Source organism: Papio anubis, chromosome 6 (genome assembly GCF_008728515.1).
Source record: "Papio anubis isolate 15944 chromosome 6, Panubis1.0, whole genome shotgun sequence".
In the NCBI taxonomy this organism is placed as follows: domain Eukaryota; kingdom Metazoa; phylum Chordata; class Mammalia; order Primates; family Cercopithecidae; genus Papio; species Papio anubis.
In genome coordinates, this window is record NC_044981.1 from 118,789,668 (window position 1) to 118,803,337 (window position 13,670).

General features: G+C 39.0%; 1 protein-coding gene across 6 annotated transcripts in view; it reads right to left on the reverse strand.

The window, feature by feature from the left end:
* The window catches only part of PHACTR2 (phosphatase and actin regulator 2), a 372,853-nt gene that overhangs the window by 56,748 nt on the left and 302,435 nt on the right, over window positions 1–13,670 (reverse strand). For all 6 annotated transcript variants that reach the window (XM_003898091.5, XM_003898089.5, XM_003898090.5 and 3 more), the window contains 3 exons: window positions 7,563–7,762; window positions 5,801–5,957; window positions 299–354 (listed from right to left, as the gene is read on the reverse strand). In XM_003898091.5, the coding sequence (XP_003898140.1) occupies window positions 299–354; window positions 5,801–5,957; window positions 7,563–7,762 (413 nt within the window). The remainder of the gene's footprint in view (window positions 1–298; window positions 355–5,800; window positions 5,958–7,562; window positions 7,763–13,670) is intronic.

A 13,670-nucleotide genomic window follows, 5' to 3' on the forward strand; every position in this document is an offset into this window, starting at 1 on the left:
TAATATTTGGGTGAAGGAATACATGGAATATATTTCATCTTTCTTAAACACAATTGTCATGACTATGACTCTGGTCTGGTGGGGGGATGTAAGGCTCAAAGCCATAAAATAAAATATGAAATTCAAGAAATTTAAAAAAATATATAAACAATTACATATAAATGTGACATAAATGGACTACTTCAATCCATCTTAAGTAAACGAATATATGATGGTTTCTTACTGATAAATGGATCATCTGTAGAGGCAGCTTGTTAATGATTACACAAGGAATCATTCTATAGTATAGAATACTCACGTTTTAGGATGTTTCTTTGCTCTAATTCTTCAGTTGTGGGCCTCTGGCTCAGCCTCCTATGATGACAAAAAGGATATATTACAGGTTAAAAATGAGGTACCCTAGTAGGAGACTCGAAATAAAACAACAAAGCTCTATTTTTCATGTTTTGAGAAATAAAAATCCATTTTTAAAGCTGCAAAATAAAAGTCTCTTTCCCATTAGTTTGGAGACTACAGATCATGGCTGAGGCTACTCACTGACCCCCATTACACAGTCTCCTTTCCTTTTAGCAACAGATTGGTCTCGATGTTAGATAGGTACCTGACTACAGACTTCTGCCTCCCTAGAAGCCAGGTATCGTGCTGTGACTGAGTTTCTGCAATGGGATGTGAGCAGAATGATGTTTGTTACTTCCCCTTCTCATCCTTAAAATGCCTGGGTGCATGTTCCCTTCTTTCTCTTTCCTTTTTCCACAGGCTAGAACTTCAGCCTGATGGTGTGAGCCAGCTTTGATCATGCAGATGAGACTATCCAGGGGACGGGAGAGCAGCAAGACAGAAGGAACGCAGGAGCTAGGCTGACTTCAAGGAGCCGAGTTCCCAACCATGCTGGATGGCCCACCTACCTGGGGACGGTCATGTGAAAAAGAAATACACATACCTGGTTTGGACCACTATAGTTTTTGGTCTCTGTTACAGCTTAGCTTATAGCCTAATTAATATATAGCTCATTAGGGTCTAAAATAGGATGCTGTGCCTGGCTGGGTAATCTTAATATAAGATAGTACTACTAATTCTAAATGTTTATGGTTATGACAAAAATGGTAAGAAGAACTGAAATTAATACTTTAAATATCTCATTAATATGCTAAACTATGATCTTCATCAGAGCTACCTTGAAACTAACTTAATTGAGCAGACAAAAGAACTTGTTGAACATCTATCTCTATGCCAGCCAGGTTTTCTGCCATCCATGTCCCCATGTATCCTGTGCTACGTATCTCTATTATGAATATACTGTACTCTATATTACGCCCACAATAAGCCACATTTCTTTTATCTATGGTGTCTCCTCCATCTGAATATCTTTCTCTCCTTTTCCATCTACTGAAATCTTATAGATGATTAAAATAATATCTTGAAGATATGTATTTGGCCTCTTCTGAAAGTGAGAATTAAAGGCTCCTGGTTCTTTGCTCATTTACAGCAATTTATACACAGACTATACATCTATTAAAGCACTTATCACACAGGCAGTTATAAAAATAATAATTACAGCTATCATTTAGTCATACTTTTAAAAATCCAGGTACTGTGCTAGGTGCTTAGCTTATATGATCTGGAATCCTCAAAGCAGTTCAGCAAGGTAGCACCCAGTTTCAGTTTTACAGATGAGGAAATGAGAGGTTAACTAACCTGCCTAAGGTAAAACACTAGTAAATGCTAGCGCCAGGATTCATACTCAAATCCTTTGACTTAGATGTTTGTGCTTTTCACATGACCCTATCGTGCAACATATAATTCTGTCTCTCATTAGACATGGAGTTCTCTGTGGCTAGAACTGTGGGTGAACTATCTTTCAATGACAGTGATTAGATGTGCTGTGTTTGTACAAAAATAATTCTGTAAAATTTACATTTTAATAACAGTGAAAACTTTGCTCTATTAACTTTTTTTTTTTGGTGAGACAGGGTCTGGCTTTGTTGCCCAGGCTGGAGTGCTGTGGCATGATCTCAGCTCACTGCAACCTCTATCTCCTGGACTCAAGCGATCCTTCCACCTCAGCCTCACAAGTAGCTGGGACTACAGGCGCATGCCACCAAGCTCCACTAATTTTTTCTTTTTTTGGTAGAGATGGGGTTTTGCCATGTTGCCCAGGCTGGTCTCAAACTTCCGGGCTCACGCGATCCACATCTCAGCCTCCCAAAGTGCTGGAATTAGAGGCATGAAACAACCGCGCCCAGACCATTGACATTTTTGACAGATATAGTCTATGTATTTATCAAGGCTTTCGAACTTTTGGGGGTTGCAGTGGAATCCTAATCTGTAAGAGAGACAGAAGCTGTCTTAGTTGGATGGTTAGATCTGGGATGGAGAAGCCTCCTCCCATCCCAGCCCAAACACACACCTATACTCCCATCCCAGCCCAAACACACACCTACACTCCCATCCCAGCCCAGACACACATCCATGCTCCCATCCCAGCCCAGACACACACCTACACTTCCCTGGTTCTTCCAGTAGATGCCTATGTATCATTTCCAGGGCATCCTTGATGAAGTCTTTAGAAAACTGGTACTTTATGGGATTCCACAGTGTCAGCTTCTCACAGTGTTCTTCATTGGTCCCTTGTTTTTGAACACTGGTTTGTTTTAATTTATCATTACTATAAATATCTTTGTAATAAACATCTTTGTAAGATATAGCAGTTTCCCCCTTTGGATTATTTACTTTTTATATAGTTACCAAATGGAATTACCATGCAAAGAAACAGACCGCTTCATAATTCTCTTATCATATTGTTAAACTGTTCTTCAGAAATACTGAAAAAGGGCAATGTATATGTGTCCTACTTGCTCACAAATTTGCCAACATTGGGTTTAATTTTTAAATGTGCTTTACTAGTTTAACTGATGTATAATAATTTAAATGAATAATAAGAAATTTAATTTTTCTGAGGGCTTGCTATGACCCAGATACTAAAGAACCATTAGTGTATCATCTCCTTTAATCCTCCCAAGCTCTTAGGTTAGTTAGCTTTGTTTTACAGATGGGGGCCAAGCAGGAGCTCTTTCCTGCCTTGTCCTATGACTGTATTTCTGCCAGTTCTGGATAAGCCCATACTTGGATGTTGAATAGCCACCTCTCACAATGGTTGTGTTCATGATTATTTTCATTACATTTTTCACAGCCCCAAACATCTTTTCAATCTGTAGCCACAGACCTCCCATCCTATCTTGGCAGATGGTTTTTCTTTGGCCCACACTGAAAAAGGTGACATTTATTTCCATTAGGTTTCATTTTATGGAATGAATCCATTATGCTTTGATTCTATAAAGTACACCCATTGTCCTTCAAACTTCATGCTACCCATTTGATTAACCTGTCTGCTGATTTTTCTTCATTGACAAAAATCTTTACTCTCTTTCCATTTAGTTATATATTCCTTCATTCCTTCCACTATGATTTTCTGGAAATGGATTTCTTGGGCCTGGAGTGAAGTGAAGAGTTAAGTGTTTAAAATGTGGTCGTTGCTATTGCTGTGACTGCAATCTCCCTTTTCATTGTGGGAGAGTTCTTCTATGTATCAATGTTATATAAATATAATGTTGATTTTTTAGGTTAATCTTACATCAAGCAAACCTGCTGAAATTATTATATATAGCAATTTGGGGTCAGTTTTTAGAGTTTTCTAGGTATATAACCATGTATAACAACAGTCTATCTTTCCTATAATTTATACCTTTTCTTCACCACAAATAATTGTGACCAGACTTTTAGCACAGTAAGGTTAAGGCATTTTTCTTTGCTTCTATTTTTAAAGAAAATGACTTTAGGGTTTCTTCCTAGAGTAAGATATTTAGTATATTTTTTAAAATTTATTTTTCAATTGTTTTTTGAGATGGAGTCTCACTTTGTTGCCCAGGCTGGAGTGCAGTGGTACGATCTCGGCTCACTGCAGCCTCCGCCTCCAAATTCCTGCCTCAGCCTCCTGAGTAGCTGGGATTACAGGTGCCCGTCATCACGACCGGCTAATATTTGTATTTTTAGTAGAGATGGTATTTCACCATGTTGGCCAGGCTGGTCTCGAACTCCTGACTTCACGTGATCCGCCTGCCTTGGCCTCCCAAAGTGCTGGGATTACAACTCCTCATTTGTTTAGGATTTTTAACAAAAACTTACCAAATTTTCTTTACGGTTACTTTGACATTTATCGAGGTGGGTATATGATACTTCACACTTTTTTACTCCTTACTATGATAATACTATTACTATTTTATGCAAATATTATTCAATGATTTACATTCTTCTTCATGGCAAAACATAAACAAGAGTAATAAAACAATCAGAAAACCTAGAAGCATATACTCTCTTACATAGAGTAGAAAGTACAAAACAGGAGACAGCGTACAAAAGAAAATTGGGCAGAGAGCCCAGGAGCGAAACTCTGATTCCGTTTCTGCTACTCAGTAACTGCATGTCCTTGAGAAATTTCCTTAATCTCTCTGGGCCTCAGAGAGGCCCCTTGTTTTTCCTTGGTAAGATGGCAAGATTAGACTTGTAGGTTTTTCCAGCTTGATACCATTAATCACTTTGGTCCCGCTTGCTTCTGCTGGCTCTTTCCCGAAGCCAGAAATGGTCACAGGTTAGGGCTGAATTAAGATGACAGTGAGAGAGACCACTGGTAAACATTCCCAAATTGCTTCCAGAGTTGCAAGAGGGCTTACGGAACAGAGAGACCCTCTAAGCCTCCCCTGAGGTTCCCTGGTAGGCTGTGCTTTTCCTTCAGATAGATGCCACAGCTGCTGCCTCTGACACCTTTCTGCACAACTCAGCCATAAGGAGGTGCCTTAGGGGTTACTCTTCCTCTGGAGAAATGGTCAGCAGCCTCCATGTCAATCCTGCCTCCAGTTATACCACTTCCAAGCAAGGACAGCAATTTTCCCCCTACCTCCAAATCCTGCTCTGGGATTCTAGACAGTTCCTTTCTCCCAGTTATGCACCCTGTTGGGTATGCAGAGTAAGATAAGTCAGCAGAACAACTAATTCTCACATATGCTTAAACTGATCATCAAAAATAAGACCTTTGGCATGAATGAATGCTCACTTCTATTAAAAATGCCAGTTAAAGGGACTTGTAAAGTCACCAGTGGCAAAAACAAAAATCCTATACAATGGTTGGAGGCAGGAAGAGATGTCAGATGACCCATTTACTTGAAGTCGGAAGGGGGATGTTTAGATATGAGGGTTATGGCTACCTGACTTGGATGAAGCCAGACCACTAAAGGGAACTAGTATCTCTACAGTCTCACAGCCCACAAGGCAGAACCTCATGGCATTCCCAGGAATGCTAGTGAGTGCATAAATTAGGCCAGGATTGTTGAGCAAACTGTGATCTGCAGGCCAAATCCAGCTTTATGAATAAATAAACTTTTATTGGAACATGGCCACACTCATTTGTTTATCTATTATTTATGTCTGCTTTTATGCTACAGCAGTGCAGTTGAGTAGCTGCAACAGAGACTGTCTGGCCAGCAAAGCCTGAAATGTTTGCCAATTGGTCTTTAAAAAAAAGTTTGTTGACCCCTGGAATAGGCTTTGGTGACCTGAAAGCCACTGGCTAGCTGGGCCAAAGGATAAGTTCCTCGAGTGGTTCATCATGCAAGACCAACTTTAAAAGACCCAATAGGCCAGATGTATCTGGACATAAGGAATTCACAATGACCCCAGTTAGGTAGGAAGCTTTGGGAAGGAGAAAAATACAAATTAGTCAGTACTGCCCTAAAATGTCAGCAATTACCTGACTAACTTGGTTCCAATTTGTTGTCGGATTTCCTGCCTCTCTTCTTCGGATGTACGCTGCAAGATGTTTTTGTCCTCTAATTCTTTCTTAGATGGTCTGTTGCCAAGTTTGATAGCAAGAGTATCCCTCCGGCGTATTTTACTTGCCAAAGCACCTGAGGATTGAAAAAGAGGAGAAATGCAGAGAGAGAGGCTTTTAGCCAGTGGCACTTGGGTTACACATGGCATGGACTTTAAATAGAGCCCAGACCAAATTCTTTCTCCTCGTGCAGGAGGAGAATCTTAATTAACCTAAGGAAAAAAAGACTGAGTTGGATGCAGTACATTTTAAGAAGACTGAAAAGCTATTTCTCTTTAATGTTCTGAGAAATATTGGGACACCATAAAAAACTCAGAAGTCTCACTTCATCGTTTGGAAAGTGATAGCTGCAGTTTATTTTGCTGAGAGGGTGGATCATAGAAATGAATGATTGTACAATGCTTTTTCTTTTTCAAGTTTAAAAAACTTAGTTCCTTTGCTTTTATTCTGGACAGTTAATCCTTGTCTCCTCCTTTCCTCTACTCAGACGCCATCCTGGCAGAGTCTACCAATGTTTAACCCTTAATTACTCAGAACCCTGAAAATTTCAACAAATGATAAGTAATACCACATGGATGATAATGGTTTTATTTATTTTTTTTGCTCCATGCAAATTAAAAGGGATTGACAAAGTGCCATTTAATTACTAATAACTTGTCATAATCTACAAATTCAGTCCCACAGTGATTCCCTCCTCTGTTATCCTGCTCAAAGTTAAAAAAAAAATAAAAGCACTTTCCAGATCTCCAAGTTATATTAGGTTGATGTAAAAGTAATTGTGGTTTTTGCCGTTATTTTTAATACATAAATGATATTATTATTTCCTAGAAGGCCTACTATCTTACTTATTGTGGAAGTATGATTGTTTTTTAATGCTAACGAGGTATTTAGCATTCTTCTTATTATTATTTTTTGAGATGGAGTCTCACTGTGTCTCCCAGGCTGGAGTGCAGTGGCGTGATCTCAGCTCACTGCAACTTCTGCCTCCCGGGTTCAAGCGATTCTCCTGCCTCAGCCTCCAGAGCAGCTGGAATGACAGGTGTGTGCCACCACGCCTGACTGGTTTTTGTATTTTTAGTAAAGACAGGGCTTCGCCATGTTGGCTAGGCTAGTCTCGAACTCCTGTTCTCAAGTGATTCACCCACCTTAGCCTCCCAAAGTTACAGACATGAACCACCATGCTTGACCTCTTAATGCTAATGAGATATTTGGCATTCTTGATTCATTCCTCCTTCCCCTTTCTATAAACCCCAGTAAAAAAAAAAAAAAAAAAAAAAAGTGAGTGAAAATTTCAAACACCTCCAATGAGTAAGCCCAAGAATCTGCACTGACTCCTTTCTTTCTTCAAGAATGGTCCCAGAGTGGAAGGCTCTCTTTGGTCATAGTGAGAAAGGTCTCTGTCATTAGAAAGCTTTGATTCTCAGCACAAAAACCAATGTGCACATCTAGCTCATCTAGCTCATCGACAAAGGCCAGATCCAGCCGTGTGACATCATCTTCTGGAAAGGCCTCCCGTCAAAAGCTAAACTTTAGGATATACACATTTCTAATTTGAGAAAGGAGGATGAGGGGAAAGAAAACATCAGATGTCTGGTTCCTAATGAGGCTTTTATTCTTTACAAAGTGCAGCTGCTTCTGCTTATCACCCACGCTTCTCCCTGCCTCTTGAAAACAGTCTTACTTTCTCCACTGCCATCCTCATCTTCATCTTCGTCCTCATCGTCAGTGTACAAGACAGGCCCGTCGGAGTCAGAGTCACTGGCTTGGTATTCCCTGTGGCCTTCATCTTCTGAGGGACTGAAGATTTCTGGAGATTCACCCATCAGACCAGGAGTCAGCAGCTGAGGCACTGTCTTCCCCAGCTCCTCTTTGGTTGTGAAACTGTTAAAGGCAGAAAAGCATGGGAGTCATGTGAAGCTCACAGCAATCCTTGGGGGCACCAACACCATGAAAAAGGGCTCTAGTTTCATGGGCTTCCTTCAGGCTGGGGAAAGCAGACACATGACATAGGCCAGGCTAAAGTCACTGAAATGAAACCTTAATTCTCAAGGTTTTACATTTTTCATTTGTAAAATGCAAAGGCTTGGTATCTGATACATTTAGCAAACAAGTAGGGTAAAACTACATTTTGCAAATTATTTTTTCCATAGCAATGGGGGTTCAGTGGAAATAATAATGAGCTAGAGGCTCCTGGATATTTGACATTATCTGCACTTTTTCTTTGACCTGTGTGAACTCCTGCTTATCCTTCAAGTGTCAGCTATAGCTCAGCTCCTTCAGGAATCTTTCCTGGACCCTCAGTTTAATTCCTTGCCCACCATGTCTGTCCCATGGGGACCTGAAGACAACCCTGCTAGAGTGCTTAGCGTACTACACCTTGACCACCCATTGCTTCTCTGCCTTCTCAATCCCACAAGTTCCTGGAAAAGTGAGACTCATTGTTTTGCATCACAGCACCCAGAAGGTAGTGACATAGAAAAGTACATCTTCTTTCATTAATACATGGCTGGGTTCGGTGGTTCACACCTATAACCACAGCACTTCAGAGGGCTGAAGTGGGAGACTCGCTTGAGCCTAGGAGTTCAAAACCAGCCTGGGCAACATAGGGGACCTTGTCTCCACTAAAAATACAAAATATTAGCCTGGAGTGGTGGCCGGCACCTGTAATCCCAACTACTTGGGAGGCTGAGGCAGGAGAGTCACTTGAACCTGGGAGGTGGAGGTTGCAGTGAGCCGAGATAGCGCCATTGCACTCCAGCCTGGGCAACAAGAGCAAAACTCCATTTCAGAAATAAATAAATAAAATAAATAAATAAAATAAAATAAAAAATTAGCTGGGTATGGTGGCACTTGCCTGTAGTCCCAGCTACTCGGGAGGCTGAGGTGGTAGGATTGCTTGAGCCTGGGAAGTCGAGGCTGCAGTGAGCCATGCTAGCACCACTGTACTCCAGCCTGGGTAACAGAGTGAGACCCTGTCTCAAAAAAAAAAAAAAAAGTGTGTATATGTGTGTGTGTGTGTGTGTGTGTATATATATATATATATATAAATACATATATGAATTAATCCTGGTTTTATCCCAATGTGTAAATAGTAAAAACTCATTTATCCTATGTGTGTTTTCATTTTTAAAACTGCCTCTTATAACATAATAGACAGCGTGCAAGTTAAATAAACTTTTTAGAAAAAAGATAATATGCACTCTAGCCTGGGTGACAGAGCGAGACTCCATCTCAAAAAAAAAAAAAAAAAAAAAAAAAAGAAAGAAAGAAAAAAGGTGATATGCAAGGATGCAATAAGTTTCTATTATTTAGCCTGGTAAAAGTCTATGGTTTAAAGAGTTACTATCAATGTACAAAGATGGCCAATTTTCAAAGACTAGGCTAAAAAATATATAGTAACTTATGTAAAAACATCATGTCAAAAATAATGTAATCTTCATTTTGAGACACAAAGATTCCCCAAATTGCTTTCTGGTAAAAAGTTCTTCCAGTAATAAACATAGATAAACTTGATCAGAATAGGACGTATTTAAAACCTTACTTTGTGGTTATAAACCTGAGTGAGCACTGTCAAAATTTTGTTTCTCACTTATCAGAAAAACCCAACAGACTACATTCTTGTTCTCAAAGAGGGAAATAGGAAATCTCATTTTTATTGTGTAAAATACATAACATAAAATTTGCCATTTTAACCATTTTTAAGTGTACAGTTCACTGGCATTAGGTACATTCACGTTACTGTGTAACCATAACCACTGGCCATCTTCAGAACTTTTCCATCTTCCCAAATTCAAACTCTACCCATTAAACAACTCCCCATAACCATTATCTCCCAGCCATTGGCAACTACCATTCTACTTTTTGTTTCTATAATTTGACTATTCTAAGCACCTTCTCTAAGAGAAATTATACAATGTTTGTCCTTTCATATGTAACATACTTCACTTAGCATAATATCTTCAAGGTTCCTTCATTCATATCGTAGCATGTGTGAAAATTTGCTTCCTTTTTAAGGCTGAATGATATTCCACTCTACGTATATACCACATTTTGTTTATCCATTCATCAGTCAATAGACATTTTTGTGTTTTCACCTTTTGGCTATTGTGAAAAATACTGCTTTGAGGATCGGTGTACAAATTCAAGTGCCTGCTTTCAATTATTTTGGCTATATACATGAAAGTAGAATTGCTGGATCACATGGTAATTCTATGTTTAATTTTTTGAGGAACCACCATACTGTTTTCCACAGTGTGAAATCTCATCTTGAATAAGAGAAGATCTATTTTTATGGGAAAATTTTTCCACAGTCTGGGTTTTTAGTTGATTGCCACTGGAAGCCATTCTTGTTTGAATTGGCTGCCACTATGGGTGATCACAGCACATTTAAAATCCACGCCAATTAGTAATATGTTCTGAATAACAGAACAAATTTGAGAGATGAGTCCTTTATTTGTTGGTGTCATTGTTCACTAATTAATTATCATATTGATTATTATTCTAATCTTACTATTTGTATGTCTCATGGTTTTCAAAGTGTCCAGCATACATCTACAATTTACAAGCATTCTGTTGTATAAGGAGGGCAGATAACTTACAGTTCATGGAATCAAAGAAGGCCATGAATGAGTTGCCTAACCAAGGTAGCAAGTCTAGTCTAGAATCCAGACTGAAGACTCTTGGTCTACCTATTAAATTTTACATTTATGATACTATTATATTTTACACTTAATGAGTTATATTATGTTATAAATTATATCTGATGTTAAATATACTCCAAGTTTGTATAAATCAACTCATGACTTACCCCTTATTTTTCCCTCCCCGGGTTCCTAGGCACACTGGACAATATAGTGCATTCTATAAATGTTTGTGGAAATGAACTGCACAAAGTAACCTTTGGGATATGGCCTCCAAATGGTCTTATTAGTTTTTACCTTATATTGTATCACACATATGTATTACTGATGAAGCTGCCCATGAATGGAAGCCTACCAAATAATTACTAGCCTGCCAGATGGGAAGAGAGGTAAGTATTTTTATCCATAGCCACTTGTCTTCTTGAAAGTTTTGATATTTGTCTTCCAAACAGAAGTCTCTTCATAAAATGACAAGATTTTCACACATTAGTTGACTAAACATAACTCAGAGGGAAAGTTCTAAGTAAAGCAAGTGAATAACAGCTGGATATTCTAATCCAAATATCCACTTGAAAAAGGCAGAAAGAATTTGGAAGGAAATTTGAGAGACTACTTACTCCAGGTTCATTAATTCAGGAGCAAACACAAACCATCCCTGTAGGATGAACTGAAATTTAAATTTTGAAGAATATACAGAGAAGAAAATCCTTATGGCCTCTTCTAGGAAATCATTATAACTACCTTGACGGACAGGAATATCTATTGTAAGTAGCCTCAATGGCTAATGATGTCCTAAGCTCACTCCCTCTGATTATAGTCCCAGTAGGAAAAAAGAGCTGATGCATACCTCTTTGGTCTGACAGTTCTTCATATACTTGAGATGAAGACTGATATTAAGCCCCCAGTATGTTGTGTGGTGCTTAGCACAATAAAATGCACTCCTTAAATATTTGTGGAAATGAACGGGATAGTCAGGCCACCTTTGGATGTGAGCTCTCTAAGTGTTTAAGACTATATCAGGAAGCACTTTACATGTTGCACCTTATTCTTTAGTATATTGAACAATAATCCCATATACCCAATCTAGTTTCCAGAAATTCAGATGTTACTTTAAACATTGTACTTCCTGCACACATCAGACAATATTTTGGTAAAAGCTAGTCTCAACTATATTGCCTTGCTCACTTTTGTATCCTTGGTGCTTAGTACAGTGCCCAGCACAGAAAAGGCAATCAAATAATATATGCTGTAAGAATGAATATTCAGTTCTAATGGCTGGAAATGATCGCAATGTTGGAAAATACTCAGTATAGTTAAATGAAGACGTTTGCTGTATACTGGAAGTATTAAGAATGCTGCTAGGGTTTGAATGTGTCCTTCAGAATTCATGGGTTAAAATTTAATCCCAGCTGTGTGCGGTGGCTCATGCCTGTAGTCCCAGCACTTTGGAAGGCCGAGGCAGGCGGATCACAAGGTCAGGAGTTGGAGACCAGCTGGCCTATATGGTGAAACCCCATCTCTACTAAAAATAGAAAAATTAGCCAGGCGTGATGGCAGGTGCCTGTAGTCCTAGCTACTGGGGAGGCTGAGGCAGAAGAATCGCTTGAACCTGGGAGGCGGAGGTTGAGGTGAGCCGAGATCATGCCACTGTACTCCAGCCTGGGTGATAGAGCAAGACTCCATCTCAAAAACAAAACAAAACAAAACAAAACACAAAAGAAAAAACTTCATCCTCAGTGTGAAAGTGTTGAGACGTAGGGCCTAGTGGGAGGTGTTTAAGTCATGAAGGCTCTGCCCTCATGAATAGATTAATGCCATTTTAAAAAGGGCTCACAGGGGTAGGTTCACTCTGTTGTGCTCTCTGCCCTTCCACCTCCCACCATGTGATGACATGGAAAGAAGATGCTTGCCAAATGCTGCTGCCTTGATCTTGGACTTCCCAGCCCCTAGGACTGTGAGCCAATATTCTAATCATTGTAAATTACCCAGTCACAGGTACTCTATTACAGCAGCACAAAATGTCCTAAGAAAGACAGCATAACCATTCATTTCAATAAATCCTGTTTTCCCATATCTTTTATTAGAATGTCAAACAAAGAGAATAAATTAATTTGTAATCTGACATTTATTTTTTCTTGGCTGTCCTTCAAATATTGGTGCTCAAAGTGACTTAAAAAAAAAACCAAAGAAACTAACAGAACAGAAATGGCAGTAGAAGTAGAAGCCATTGCTTTGGAAAACATGAAATTATTCATTCAGAGCATGGAATTGGGTATGCTTTCTGGCTTCACCACCACCAACTGGGCAGTCTGGTGCAAACTATTTTAGCTCTCTCAGTGCCAGTTTTCTTATCTATAAAACAGGGATACTTTTGGGAAGACTTGTAAAAATAAAATGATAATACATGTACAGTGCTTAGTTCCTGACATTAAATGAATATTCAATAAATAAAGGTTATTATCATTAGCAATTAATTTAAGTTGATATTTTAGTCTCTTGATCAAAACCAACCTAACTAATGTAATAATTTTTTTTAACTCTAACATGACAGATTATTTTGAAAGAGAACCTTTTACATGATTTGAACAATGAATACAGGTTTTGTTCTTAGACATAGGAGCAAAAAGCCAGGATGCAAGTGCTCTAAGCCATTGCTAGACAGAATTTATCATTGCGTCTACTATACGCTGACAGCCATCCATCCCTTCATACCTGTGTGACAAGGCTAATATGCTTTATTTACCTGTAAGTAGAATATTTGTAGGACTTTGTGAGTGATGAAATGCAAAGAATGAAAGAGAATGAGGACCCTTGGATGAACCCCAGGTTTCCAGTTTGGGCAACTGGGTGATGGTAAAGCAATTAACCCACCAACTGGATGAGGGTGAGGTAACATGGAGTTCCTTGGCCCATTTTGTTCAGGTACCTTCTTAAATGAAACGATGACTACCTGAGCACTATCTTTTATCTTCCATTATACTCTATAAAATCTAGCAACAGGGTCCTCTTATCTTCAATGCTGCTTCCACAATGTTAAAGTAGGCTGACTTTATCTATAATGATCTTAAATCCCTTTTTTATTTTCTTTCAACAATTCAACGAGCATCCTTTGTATGCCTATGGCATATCAGACTCTGGTCTGGTTGCTG